The 14521-nt window shown below is 45.4% G+C and overlaps 1 protein-coding gene across 2 annotated transcripts in view; it reads left to right on the top strand.

Moving 5' to 3' along the window:
* The window catches only part of CD247 (CD247 molecule), a 51212-nt gene that overhangs the window by 30964 nt on the left and 5727 nt on the right, over positions 1-14521 (top strand). The window contains exons 2-7 of one of the 2 annotated variants that reach the window (XM_074531977.1): positions 8865-8971; positions 10143-10196; positions 11441-11524; positions 12178-12213; positions 12880-12936; positions 14102-14143. In XM_074531977.1, coding sequence (XP_074388078.1) covers positions 8865-8971; positions 10143-10196; positions 11441-11524; positions 12178-12213; positions 12880-12936; positions 14102-14143 — 380 coding nt within the window. The remainder of the gene's footprint in view (positions 1-8864; positions 8972-10142; positions 10197-11440; positions 11525-12177; positions 12214-12879; positions 12937-14101; positions 14144-14521) is intronic. The other variant, XM_005490989.4, reaches the window with a different exon arrangement.

Below are 14521 nucleotides of genomic sequence, written 5' to 3' on the forward strand. Positions count from 1 at the left end.
CAGGCTTGCACATGGCAGAAGCTCCCGGCGGCGCAGATGAGGCCACTGCAAAGCACCTCAAACAGGGTCCCTGGCACCTCCCTCTTCCCCTCTGCCCTATTAGGGACACACACCAAGTCCAGATGGATTCATCACAACCAATCTCAGAAAAGCATTTGTATTAGGGGAGGACAGTGTTTTGTCCTCTACAAGCCCATGCATTTTCTGGCTACAGAGTTTTTTGTTAGGTATTTTAGATAGTAAGATACACAATAAACGGTTCTGTGGCAAGAAAAACTTGTAATGGATAGAAGTAGAAGAAAGATTTTTCTTACAGAGTACAAAAAGTAAATTAAACACTAAGGATCCTCTTAGGAGAAAATTTATTTTCTGTGGGCATTTGATCACTTGGCAATTTTTCACTCCATCCAGCAGTTCTGTGACTGCACTTTCCCAAACTGTGCTTTCAATAAAGCTGACCTAAGCTCCCAGTGCTATGAAAAATGGAGCTCATATAAATTTCCTTTGCATTCTAAATCCATCTCAGCTGCACACAGAAAGCAAACAAATACAGTTTCTACACAGCCTTTTTATCTCTCTCTCCACATCCCAGAGGCTTCCCAATCTGGCTTTTTGTGGGAGAGAGGGGCGGTTTAAAGTAAACATAATTTCAAAATTTTCATCCATTTTAGAAGCAGCATTAAAGATCTTAAAAGGAATATGTTTTATGAGGCTGACAAGCAATTAGATGAATGCAATGGCAGTACAAGTGCTTGATTCTACACTTAGAAAATTAGTTGGAGTGAGAAAAATCAGAGACAACATAATATCCCATCTCAAGTGGCTGCTGCAGATAGGTGCTCTGAAACTTGAAGGTATGAACAGAATTATTCTGTAAAATACATCTGGTAAGTGGCTGAGAGCTGCTTGTCTATGTTAAGATGGAAAGAATAAATACAAGGGATCTAAATCCTCTGAAATGGCTGTGCCACCACTCCAGGAAAACAAAACTAAACTAAATCTAGTCATAAGCCACAGAATAGCATTTCCCTTTGCTAAATTTCTGGAAAATCTTTTAACAAAAAATCTTGAAGATAAACCAATAGGGTAAATTTAGTGCTGTGGATGAAATGAATTTAAATTACTCATGGTAGCTCACCTTTCCAGATTTTCAGTGTATTCCCAAGTAATCACTGGAATTAACTTGACAAATTTTAATATTAGTTGCACGCCATGGGTAAATCATAATTACTTCATCTGAGTTCCAAATACTGCCACAGAATGGTTTGAACTTATAGTATAAATAAACAGGAAATTTTCTTTGTGATGAGAGATTGGTGTCCTCTTCCTTGGGTTTTTGGATTTTTTTTCCTACAAGTCTGTTTCCATAGAGAAGGAATTAAGTAAGTATCAGCTTCCAGTGCCTGAGCTTTTGAGAGCACTTCAGTATTTTTGACAGTTAATGCATTAGTTTTATCTTATAGTTGGTGAAATAAAGGTGTTACATGAAGTCATTAATGATAAGGGAATTCTTTCTTCCTATTTCTCCCACCCCACACCGGAATATATTGCTTTCTAACAGTCTTTATTCCAGTCAAAATTTATATATAAGCTCTTCATTCTTGCCATTTCCTACCTATGGGTGAGAAGGTGTTTTTCAAAATACAGCACTTTGCTTTCCCCTTATCCTGTAATGCCATCTGAGATAAGGTTTTCTAAAGTTGGGTGTAGTCCCTCAGGTGTCGCTTAACAAAATGCAGCAGAGGAGATGCACCAGCCACAGTTTTGTCACCTGATAGAGGAGCACAGCCTCAGCAGTGAGGTGTTAACAGGGATAAATGAATCCCTGCCCCATTTGCAGATCCATGACAGAGCCCTTTCTCTTCAGCGGCACTTTGCCATCAAATTTTAGCTGCATAGTTGCTGGATGCTATGGAAATGTGAATGCTCCCAAATCATAGGAAGGGCATTTCAGAGGTGGAAGAAGCAATTCCTTTTTTATTTTTTTTTCCCAAGTGGAATGTGTGACTCTAAGGAGTTAGGGTTTATTTGAGCCCCTTCGCTGAAGGAGTCCATCGAGGACCCAGGCAAAGTTTGTTGTAATATTTCCATTTTGTGAGAGCTCATCCATTGGCTCTTTTTTATGAGGCCTGCGAAACACTTCATGTGCTCCTTTCAGAGAGGAATATCCCCCAGTGGTGTTAATATTATTATTGCTAAGTTTTGTTGAGCAATGCTGCAGGAAAACTATGCAGGGAACTAATATGAACCCAAATCCTTAATCACCCTTTCTCTCTACTCTGTATCTAACTTGCTGTTGCACAGGGGAGGTTTTTGGCCTGTGCATCCTCAGGCAGGGGCAGGACATGACACAAACATGGTGCACTAAGTGGGTCAGTGGCAGGGCACTGCTCTGAAACCTCTCCCTCCCGGTGTGTGCAGCTCCTGCAGGCAGAGCCTCAGCCGTTGGTGCAACCTCCTTCCTGCCCACTGCATCTGCAGATGGTTTAACCATTTCCCTCCTTGACACCAAGCTTCACCAGGAATTTCTTCACCCTCAGAAGCCTCGTTGCAAGTGAATGTTGCAGTGAAAACATCTTGACGTTTTGCTAGCCTTAAAACAGTCTGCTCCTAGTTGTCCTGCTAGCCTTCCACCATTTTCCCACCTTGTATATCTGCCTGCCCTGTGATTCAGTCATTTATCTGCTGAAAAAAATATGAGAAATGTTTTGCAAGACTTGAGTGACAGCTACCTGGGTTTTGAAAAGTGTTCCTATGAACTTAACCTAGAAAAGTGGATGGTTTCATTGCTGGGTGTTTGGTGTCCTTCCTTACTCTAGCTCTTTTGGCACTGGTTAGATCTGGCGCTGTCAGTGAGTTCAGGTGAAAATTGATCCCAGAAAAAGAAAAAAAAAAACCCTGATGAGATTCCAGTAGGATTAGCAGTGATGAGTGTCCAGGCATGGCTTTGAGCATACATCAGGGATGGCTCCTGTCACTGTCCCAGCTTTGGTGCATGTTGGCTGCAGGGGAAGGAATGGCTCATGGGGGGACTGCTCTCTGTAAATGGTCTCCTTATAGCTGCAATTCTCCCTCCAGCACCTCCACCCTTAGCTTGTGCTCTTGTGAGAGATTTTTCACTGCTCTGCTGGCAGCAAATCAATCTCAGGCTGGGACACCAGTCCTGGTGAGGCTCTTGCTGGGCCTGTGCATCTCTGCATTCAGTTCCCACCAGGTGGTAGAGCCCACCTGGGTTTAATGACTTTTGGAAGTTTGAAACTAGGATAAAAGCAAGTGGGAATGTCTTATAAATCTCCTGGCTGGGAATTGTTCTTCTTGTTACCAGTGTATTTGATTACCGGAGCCATGGGCTAGCTGTAAAGTCTAACTTAAAAATGCCCATTTAAAGTACTTAGGGAAATGTCTGCCACTCTGAGAAGTGCTCACTGAGCAGAGAAACACATCTGATTGTGACCAGCAGCATCTTGTGCCTGGCTCGGGGTCTCTCCCTCCAGCCTTGCAGCTGTGAAGTCTCTTTGGGATTCCCAGGGGGACAAGGAGGCTCAATTCTCTTATGTGGTCCTCCATCATGTGCACAGGGCTGTGGGAGCTGGAATGAAAAGGTCACCAAATAGTAAATCACTCTGGAGTGAGTTACTGCTGTGGGGCAGAGTTGGTAGGGCAAGGGAAAGGCTAAGTGACCTAGCAGCATTTGAATAATAACTCTTGCCTCTTTGTACACTCAACACCAGATTGAATTAAACACTAGAAAATTTACAGCAGGGAACACCTTTTGCATTAACTGAATTAAACTTTTGCTGTCCCTGATGAAGATGGGTGTAGTAGAAGCCCTTGTGCCTAATCTAAACTCCCTACAAAAGCTGACAGAGCTGCAGAGCTTGCAGCTTGTTGGACATCCACGCCTGCAGCTGCCCTGTTGCTCGGTTTGCTGTCTCTAGGAGGCAACACCAGGCTTGCTTCAGGAAAGCCCTTTGCACCGAGGCCTTGCTCAAGTGAGAAGTGAAAGCAGTTGCTTTTTCTGAGAATGACTGACTGTTTTGATGAAGCAAGGAGTCCCCTTCCAGAGATGAGCAAGGCACTCCCCTCCTTTCTGTTTCTGATGAGGCTCTGGAAGGATTTGGAGGGTGAAAGCCTGCCTTGTTTAATTATATATTCAAAGTTAATCTTCTCCACCTTCAGACTGAAAAGGTAGATAGGTTTCCTCTTCCCACATATCAAACAGCAGCTGGAGATATACTTGTCTTGCTCCTGATACAGTACCCTGGACTTTTTAATTAGAGTCTTTTTTCCATGATGTGCTAGAAGATCATAAAGTCATAGAAAAATTTGGCTTGCAAAGGACCTTAAAGATCATCTAGTTCCAAACCCCTTGCCATGGGCAGGAACAACAATGTTTAATCCCATGTGGCATTATATTTTCCTTCTTTTGACTGTATTTCTTCCAAACAAATCAGAGGAAAACTTGAATGATTTGAACTTTTTGTTAGTGCCTCCCTGGAAGGGATTGTAAAAGGAGTAGGAAGGGCTCACAGGAATCCTAAAGCGCTTTACCTTGACTTTCCATAGGGCTAAAATTCATTGGTGTAAAAAATTGGAAGCTAATGGCCTAAAATACTTTACTTTTTAAATGTAATTATTTGGGCTGCCCAACATTTGGTCTTGTAACCTGAATCCTGATCGTAACAGCAATTTCCTCCAACAACAACAACGAACCCTAATGCTGAACTTGAAGGGCACAGCTCTGCTTTGGGCCATGCTGTGTTTCACAAATATGTGATGGAATATTGATGACAAATTAATTGAGCCTCTGCCTTCTGCAAGTGAAGGAGAATTTGGCCTCTGCTTCTTCATCCCTGAAGGGTCACAGGTTTGCTTGTTGTTTCTATCCATGAGTAAAACCCATAGAAAACTATAAATATAAGATAGATACATTCTTCATGAACAGGATTATCTGTAATAATTTTAGCTGGCTAACTTGTAGGCATATAGTCTGGGCTGTCCTTTCAGCTGAAGGCCTGTGTGCACTTGAAGTGAAGCACCATGCAGGGTACTCATCTCTCTCCTCTGAGCCCAGGGAGCTCTCTTGGGTTCAGAATTTTGCTCTTAGGCAGCAGCAGGGAGGCAAGACCCATCACACCCAGCATCATCCAGAGTCACAGGGATCACTGCTGGTGGAAGATGGTGGCATCTGAGAAAAGCTGCCCAGCAAGCAGCTCTGGCAGCTCTGGGCTGTTGGGAGAAGGCCCTGCAGGATCTGCCTTTAAACACCTTTGTATGTAACCACAGTTGCATCAATAAATCTCTTGTGCTGGGATTGGTTTTCCTGGGCTTCACTGAGAAACTCAGTTTCCAGGAAGATAAAATGCTTCATTTACAGCTGTGTTACTGAATTTTGGTAACCCCTAAAAGTAAAATCCTTAAATGAATCACTGAATAAGGCCCATGGGAGAGAAAAAAATTTATGGTAGACAGATGTGATCTGGATTTACAAGTAATTCAGCTTTTACGGTCTGTATTTCTCAAACTATTATCAGGAATCATGGTCTAACCCAATCCAGATGCACACTAAAAACATTGGAGGAGGAAAATCCTATTAAAAAGAAATGTTCTGGCACGCTTCAAGGGTCCAGGCCACGTTCCAGTGATTCAGTTCAGCTGGTCCCCATTGGTACTGGCTGCACTGGGCCAGCCCTGTGGATTGGACCCCAGCCAGCTTTGGGGTGCAGCCTCCCTCCCTCCCTCATGCCATGATTTGGAGCAGTGACTGGATGTGGTTCTGGGACTCCTGTGTCTCTCCAGGATGGGAGCAGCAGGCAGTGTGGGCAGGAGGCTGAAGCTGAGTTTGCTGCCCTGTGCAGGAGAGCTGGAGCTAGGCCTGAGCCAGGGCTTGAAGCTGTGAAACCACGCAGGGCTCCCGAGGCGGGCGCCGCAGCGCAGCCTCCCTGCCGGCCCCAGGCTTCCTCCGTCGGGCCCTGGGGCTGCTCTCGGCCTCTCACCGCTGCCTTTTTCTCACTTGCTGTCCGCAGCACTTCTGAATTGCCTTTTTTCTTCCTTTCTTTTTTTCTGTTTTCTTCACCCGTGCTTCAGAAAGTAAAAGGCCACAGGGGGTTGTTGCAGAGCTGCTTTGGGGAGATGCCAGCCTCACGTCCAGATGCGGGAGTGCAGGGACCTGCAGCAGCAGAAGAGAGTGCCCAGGCACAGAGGACAGCAGCTGGGTGGGAGCAGAGAAAAGGGGGGAACAAAGTCCAGGCTTTGGAAGGAGGAGGTGCTGGGAAGAAACTTCTCAGGGGCAGAAGCACAGGTGCTGACAGAGCTCCAGCTGTAGGCAATTGGGATTGAGGAGGGCTGGAAACCTGGGCAGTGCTCCACTCAGTGACTGTCTCCTCTTAGTTCTGGTATGTGAGTATTGGAAAGGCACTGTGAGGTTAACAGAGTGGGAATCATCAGTGAAATATTTGCTGTTTGTGCTTTGCTCTGTGCTAGGCAGCTGAGTGTGGCTGCTCCCTCGGGCCTGGCAGGTTTTGCTCTGCCCAGCTCCCATCATCAGTTCATCTGCTGTGACCTTGGCCTCAGCCCCAGACCATGGCTGATGAGGGACACAAAGCACATTTTGGTGGTGCTTAAGGGACTGGCCTTGTGTTTTGAAGAGCCAGTAACCCCTCCTCTGGTGATGTAAAAACCCAAACTGGTCCTGTTCACCTGAATGGATGGTAACTGTTTCAAACTGCCACTTGTTCATTGCGCTTCCTATCTCTTTGACCTTTCTTTCAATAGGCTTTCTACCTTCTATCTTTTCTCTCTCTCACTTTCTAGTCCAGAACCCTGTTTCAAAGGTTATTATTTAGAAAGTGCTCTGTACATTTTGCTTTGTTTAAGAACACAGAAATCAAACATATTAAGAAAGGAAATAACACAACCTAACAGGACAAGGGAAGTAGCTTCAAGCTGCACCAGCTCAAACGTTAGATATGAGGAAATTTTTCTGCACTGAAAGAGTGGCTAAGCATTGCAACAGGCTCCCCAGGGAAATGGTGGAGTCACCACACCTGGAAGTGTTTAAAAAATCAATAGATGTGACACTTCACAATATGCTTTAGTGGGCATGGTGGTATTTGGCTGAAGGTTGAACTTGATGATATCAGAGTTCTTTTCTTACCCTAATAATTCTATTCATTTTATTGGGTTTTTCCTAAACACTGGACTTTGTCATAGTCTCAAAACATGTTTTTCCAGGGACAATCACAGGCAGAGCAGCAGGCCTTCCCTCACTGAACAGCACTAATCCATTGCCTGGGATGCTGGAGCCCCACATAAGCACTGTGTGGGCACTTGGTTGGCTCTGCAGAGTCAGCCAAGGTTGACAATGGTTGGCACAGGGCCACAGCTAAATCCCCTGCACTCTTGACATCTCCTCCACAGTCCTCAATGTCTCCTCCTGGTCTGGGGATTTTGTTAGTGCTGGAGAAATATTGGACTTGAGATGATTGTATGAATGTGCCTGGCTTGGGTACAAAAAGAGGGATTCAGGGCCAGGATACCCAAAGAGTACACAAAAATGCTGCCTTCAGCAGCATCTCAGATGCCTCCAGGCTGGTGTAAAATACTGTCCTGTGAACTGTTTAGAAGAAAATCTCTGGGAAGGCAATCTCAGCTCGTTTGTTGTTTTTATATACAATGTTGGGAAAATAATGTAATCTCTCTGTCTCTGTTTACCCTATATAAATGAAATTTTATAGTCCTGAGGAAATGTGGTGAAGGGTATTTTTCATAAAGTGCTTGAACCATATTTTTTAAATGACAGAAAAAGAGGGAAAAGAAGGAAAACCTTCTAGGATCTCAATTTATTTCCATGGATTTGTTTCTAAATGAATGATTTAGGGAAAAAAATGAATGCAGGCTCCTAGCTCAGACAAACAAACAAATCTACTCTGTGGTATTTTTTCTGGGTGTGTGAGGCTGTCAGAGGGAACAGTGATTGTTTATCTTCATCAAAGGGCTTTTCAGGTTATTGATAATTTTTGTCTTTCCTTTTTGAACTCACTCCAAATCTGCACAAAGCACAACTCAGATTAATTTTAAAGTGTTTGTTTCTTTGGTTTTTTATATAACTGTGCAATACAGCTTTTCCTTGGGGGATGGCCATGGAGATGGATATTGGATATTTGGTTACTTAGCCTTTGATTTTTTTACCTATACTTTGTGAACTTTCTATATCTTTATTAACTGATACAGGGGCAGTTTTATCAGCTTTATCTGCTGAAACCCAACAATCTTAAGGTTGGATTAAGATTGGATGTGGTCAGTGTATAAATATTTAAATGGTGGCTGAAAAGATGGAAACTCCCTTTTTAGGAGTCACATGGAAAACATGAGGGGCAATGGGTTCAAGTGAATGTGATGGTATCAATATTTCTTTGCATTTAGTGCAGAATTGAGAAGACCTCCCCTAAAATTTTGTCTGAACAATGTATTTCTCACACACATTTGATGAAGGAAGCCTTAACCAGGCCCAGTCATGAATCCCTGCAGGAGATGCTGCTGGGTTTTCCCAGAAAATGAATGTCCTGTATTGGCTGGGGGAGCTTGCAACATTTCTGTCCATGGAGGTACTCTCAGCTGGCTGAGGTCCTAACAGTCTGGTTTAACTGAACCTGTCCAGAGAGAAGGCTTGACTTGCCATTTTCCTTTTTGACCAGATTAATCCTAGAATTCTTCTATTCAGAATTCCATCTCCTTTGCCAAGGGGCAGTGTTGCCCTCACACTGGCTATTATTTTTCCATGGAGTGCTTGGCAGCACTGCCACATTTATGCTGCCAAGCACCCAGTGACTTTGTTGGCTGATGTGTCTGATCTTTTTCTGCAGATGCTGCATCAATTCTCGGCCTCACAGATCCCAGGCTCTGCTACATGCTGGATGGATTCCTCTTCATTTATGCAGTGGTCATGACAGCCCTTTTTGTGAAGGCAAAGGTCAGTCTAACCCAACACAGATCCATTTGGATTTGGTGGTGTAAGCTGGGCTGGAAAGTGGGAGTGGAGGGGAACCATCTCTTGGAATGAGACCTTTCTATTCTTTTGCTTTCTTTCTCTCTTTTTCTTTATTTTTTCCACTCTCTTTCTGGTGTCTACTTGAGCAACCTAAAGCAGTTCTTTACAAAGAGTATATGAGAGTGCTTTGATGTTAGACTTATGGATACATCAGAGATTCTGGATTTTGTAGATGGGAAGTGACTGATCAGGAGTTATGTGGATTTTTTTCTCCTGCTTTGTCATTGGAAAGAGAGGAAGGGATACACAGAACATACAGGGAAAATGGCAAGCTTGTGAAGGATGTACTAAAATGTCTCAACAATTCAGACATCTTTGATACTATGAGTGTGATGATGCAACAACCCAACCACAGGAGAGGACTTGTGTAATTGTTACAAACATGGTTCTATGCCTAAATATAGACTGAGCTAGAAGGTTACTTTTAATAAAGAATTGGATGTGATAATAACTCAAAAAGAGTAAATCAATACAGAATGTAGTTTGACAGGGTTTTTGTTTAAACACTACAATACAAAGCAGCTGCTCTCATTGTTCCAAAACTGCCCCTCTTTACCAGAAGTTTTGGCTTAGCAATTGATTTCTCATGAGTATTGTGAGCAGCTGAGCCAAAGAGCAGCTACAGAAGGGATAATCCTTTACCTCTTTGCTACCTGCCACTCTCATCAACTTATTGGGGTGGCACCAGAGTCCTGCATGCCAAGTGCTCTCCTGAGGGGTGCAGGGATTCCCTGCAGGAAGCCCAACAGCTTTGCAGGCAGCTGGAGAGCCAAAGTCTCAGGGAGGCACAAGATTAGGACAGGAAGAGAATGGAGAGACAAAATCTGAGGAGGGCAGGTGTGTAGGGAATAAACTCAGATGTTTGTGAGCTGGTGTTATGTGAAATAGGATGACTTGGCTGCTGAGGGCAGGCTGCTGTGTGGATAAAAGTGCTGCTGCAGCAGGGGTTTACATCGCCTGTAGCCACACAGGGAGCTGCTTGTGGGTTGCCCTGTTTCTGATGAGGGTAACTGGTAGGAGAGAGGGAATGAAGGCACTGAGGGGAGCCACTGTGTCTCTGCTCATGGAATGGTTTCTGTGGTCTCTCTTGCAGCTCAGCCAGGCCTCTGAGCCCCAGCTGCGAGCAGGCCAGGATGACGTGTACAACGTGAGTAACTGCTGGTCCTTGTTCCCCAATCCACCATCCAGACAGACCTTTGGGGCACAGGGACACTCAATTGGCTGCTGGTCACAAAAGCTTTGGATGACCCAGCTGATGAGCAAGGCTGTAGATGTGTGCAGCATGGCAGCTGTAGGGAGGAAAGGTAAAACCTCACAGGGACAGCTTCTGGTGTCACCACTCCGGCCAGATGCTGGAGAGCTCCTTGGGCTGTTGGTTCATGATTTGGCCCACTGAGCTCTAGGTTGGCAGGAGCCCAGGCTGTTTGCTGTGCTGCCCCATGGAACAAACAGGTTTCTGAGAGCTCTGGGTGTGTGTGCAGGCACTGCCCCTGTTGCTGTTTGATGTGGGCTGGGCCAAGGGCAAATGCCAAGGGATGCTGTGGAGCTGCCTTTGCACCTGCAGCTCGTGCACTCTCTCGTGTGTGGGGCCTGAGCCACCACAGGCCCTGTGCCTCCATTCCCAAGCTTTCCTGTTGTTTTCCCTACAGCAAGCCCTGCTGTATCTGATCATACCAGAGAAGTGCCTTGTCCTGGGCCCTGACCAAGGGCAGCATCTTTAGGCAGTGAAAGAGGACAGAGACAAGATCCTGCCTGAGCCTTCTCACTAAATTGCCCACTCATGGCAGCATTAAACTCTAGCTATTTTTGCTATGTCTAGATGTCTTTTAATTTTTTTTTCTCATGCTTTTGACCATAGCCACATCCTGTGATGAGTTCTGTTTAACTCTGCAATGTCTGAACACTAATGCAATTTAAGTGTAGCCCATCACCTTTCAAGTAGTGCTCTGTCAGCTGTGTTATTTTGACCTGAAATCTCTCCTTTGCCCTTGTCCAAGGTAACCTTTTCTGGCTAAGAACTGTGTTGGGCATAAAATTTCTGTAGCTCCTTAATGCAAATTTAGATGAGCAGCTCTGCAAGAAAAATGAAGCTCGTGGCTCTTCACTCTCCAGTGGGAAAGAAAGCGTGAAAGTCAGAGTCCCTCCCCCTCATGCTCTCTAGTTTTCAGCTCATTTCCACTTAGGAAAGGTCCTTGATGCAACAGCTTGCAGTTTTGTGTCATTCCCATGGCTTAAATGTAGACATTTTTGTTGACAGTTGCATTAGGGAGTGTAAAGAATTTCTAGTTCAGTGATAGTCCTTGGGAGCTGAGCTGGTTCCCTTTCTTTTCTAAGATCTGTTCTTATCTCATGATCACGGTGTCCATCAGCGCTTTCTCTCTCCCGTTTCAGAAACTCTCCCGCGGGCACAGAGACGATTACGATGTTCTGGGAGGAAAGCGAGGAGCAGACCCCGAGCTGGGCGGGAGACACCAGGTAACCTCCAGGCACATGTGCGCCTCTGTCCTTTGATCTGGTGCCTCCTCCCACGCCGTGTCACGGCGCTGCTCACACAGCCAGCCACCCCAGCGCCTTCCTGGGCAGGGAACGCCGCGATCTGTGTCGTAACCCGGGCGGCAGCAGCGAAGCTCCCCCTCCCCTTTGATGTCTGCCCCTCGGCGGGCCGGAGCTCGGAGCTCGCAGCCAGCGGGGTGGGAAGTGACACCCGGGCCCGGGGCGGATGCGGAGGAGGCCCGGCAGCGGTGGGTGTTTCACAGAGCTCGCTGCTCTGATGCCATCAAACAAGCGCCCACAAAGCACAGCAGCAGCCAAAACAACTCTTTGTGCTTGCTGCACGGCCCATCGCTTTCAAAGGAAAAGGGAGGGAAAACCTCCTGCATCAGCAGGTGACAGCTGTAGTGGCTGAGCAGAGAAGAACTAAGTTCTACCAATTGCTAAAGTGAAATTAATTTCCCCCAGAACAAGTTGTCTGAACAGAGCCTTATGGGTGGAGGCAGGATGGACTGGAATGGGCAGGGAAGGTCCACAGAGCTGCAGCTGTGCCATGCAGCAAATGCATAAGCGCATACAAGATGCTGGGGGATGCTGGCAGTGCAATGTATGGGCAACTTCTTTCTTGTGTTTTACAGCAGAGGAGAAAGAACCCTCAGGACACTGTCTACACTGTGAGTAGAGCACTCTGGAGGGAGCAGAGAGGGAGGGATGGCTGGGAACGGGAGATTCTGTTTCATAGGAGACTTTTCCCCCTGCCACCCAATTTCAGCTCTGGTTGAAAATCCAACAGCTGCTTTTCAAGACTTCTCTTCCATTCCACCCAACTCTTCCCAGCAGACCCTCTGTTTTTGCTAGAAAATTTCTGCTCACTTCTGAGTGACAGGAGAAAAACACTGGGGAGATGTGGAAAAGAACTTGGAGCAAGAAACCTGCTAATGCCTAATGCTAGTGACTAACCAACCTTGACCCCGTGTGATTGCTACTACAGTATTTCCTGTGCATTTCCAGGTATTCCTGTGCATTTCCAGCCCCTGTGCCTGCTCTCTGGCAAAGGCCAAATACCAGTGCATCAAAGAGGGGCTGCTTAGGAACCTCTTGATGGAATTGATTTGACTCTGGCTAAATGTGTGGTCTATGCTCCAAACCACAGACACAGCCAAGTTGATTCTCATGTCTTAACTTGGGTCTTTGGTGCTTGAGGAATGAGCCTGTTTCCCAGACCTTTACTGCTATTGAATGAGACACTCTGAGTTCAGCTGGTTTTGAATGTGGCTACCCAGGGGCTGCCTTGGCTTTTCCACTGTCACACTGACTCTTTTCCCCCTCTCTGCCTGCAGTCACTGCAGAAGGACAAGATGGGTGAGGCATACAGTGAGATTGGAATGAAGGGAGAGGTGAGTCTTACTTTCCTTCCTACTGAAAACATGGCAACAGAAAACATTTCAGCTTTTGGCCAGAAAACCCCTAAAAGCTGCCCTGGCTGGAGGGTCTGGTGTCAAGTGCTGCAATGGTCCAGCAGCAGTGGAAGATTCTGGGGCATATCTCTCCAGAGCAGCTCAGAGCTGCAGGTTTATGGTTTCCCCTCCAAGGGCTGCTGAGGCTGGCTGGTGTTCCAGATCAGGAGAGCAAGTGCCAGCCCCTCCTTGTGCCTGACTTCAGACAAGGAACAGGGGAAATGTCCTCCTTCCCACAGCTCTGCTCTCAAATGCTTAAGGCACACATCAGTCACAGCAGAGGGAGAGCTTTTAGCTCTGTGCACAAACTGCTGGGGGAGGAGGGCTTGTGTCAGAAACAAACCATCTGGGGACACTTGTTTATGGCAAAATGAAAAATTGCTCTGACCTACACAGGTTCTATTTTATGTCAAAGTGTCATATATATATATATATATATATATATATATCCTTTCATTTCCTTCTGACACATGAAAAAGGAGCATTTCAAAACAAAGTTTAGTGTTGAGAAATGCTGAAGCAACACCAACATTTATTATCTTCCCCTTTTTTAGTCTAATGCTCCTCTGCCAGAGTCAAGCTGTGTCTATGAGCTATGGGGTTATAAAGTTGCACCGTGTTTTTTGAATGTTTCTGTTTCTGGACGGACAAGAACACCAAAGCCCTTGTCCCACTCCAAATATATGATCATTTAATAGCTTGCTGCAATTTTAACTGTAACAAGCACTACTCCTTGACACATTTGTGATACAATCTAATACTAAATAATCAGAGTCTACAGAAATGCTGCCAAATCTCTGTACATACAGTGAATCAAAGAAAGAGCAACATTTTAACAATATGACAGGAAAATATGTCAGCAAATGAAAACAATTTGTTTTTATTTCCTATCCTCTCTATTTTCTCCTTAACAGCCCTGGCAGCATGACAGGGCTGGTCCAGACCTATCAGGTGCTTTCCTGTGCAGAGCAGAGTCCAGGCCATGCACAGCTGGTACATCCTGGACACCCTCAGCACAGCATGGGGAAACTCAGAGGCTTCTTTCTTTTTGCATAATCAGGAAAGCACCCATTAATCAGTCTGTGCTTGTTTTATTTTCCCAAAGCAGCAGAGGCGGCGAGGCAAAGGCAATGAAGGTCTCTACCAGGTAAGCACCACCTCCCACATCTGCTCCCCTCACCTGTGGTTGGATATCCAATGGCAATGTCAGGGAGGCACAGAGAAGGGATTTTATGATGATTTTATGTCTGTTCATTTAATTATGGATGCTCATTCTAGCATCAGTTAGCTCTTAATAATACACAAATAAAATGTACTCCAAAGATCTGCAGAACCAGTTAGGATCATTTGCTGTAATCATATTTTCATAACCATGATTCAGGATGTACCTTGCTTTCAGGTAAGTAATAGCTATTTGTACCACACAAAGACTAAAGAATCACTCAGGAGTAAAAACCTCTGCAGGGGGAAAAAAATCAGACTCCTGCTCCTGAGTGAGCCCCTGCCAGTCAGCCAGGAAGAAGTA

The sequence above is a fragment of the Zonotrichia albicollis genome, chromosome 2 (genome assembly GCF_047830755.1).
Source record: "Zonotrichia albicollis isolate bZonAlb1 chromosome 2, bZonAlb1.hap1, whole genome shotgun sequence".
In the NCBI taxonomy this organism is placed as follows: Eukaryota; Metazoa; Chordata; class Aves; order Passeriformes; family Passerellidae; genus Zonotrichia; species Zonotrichia albicollis.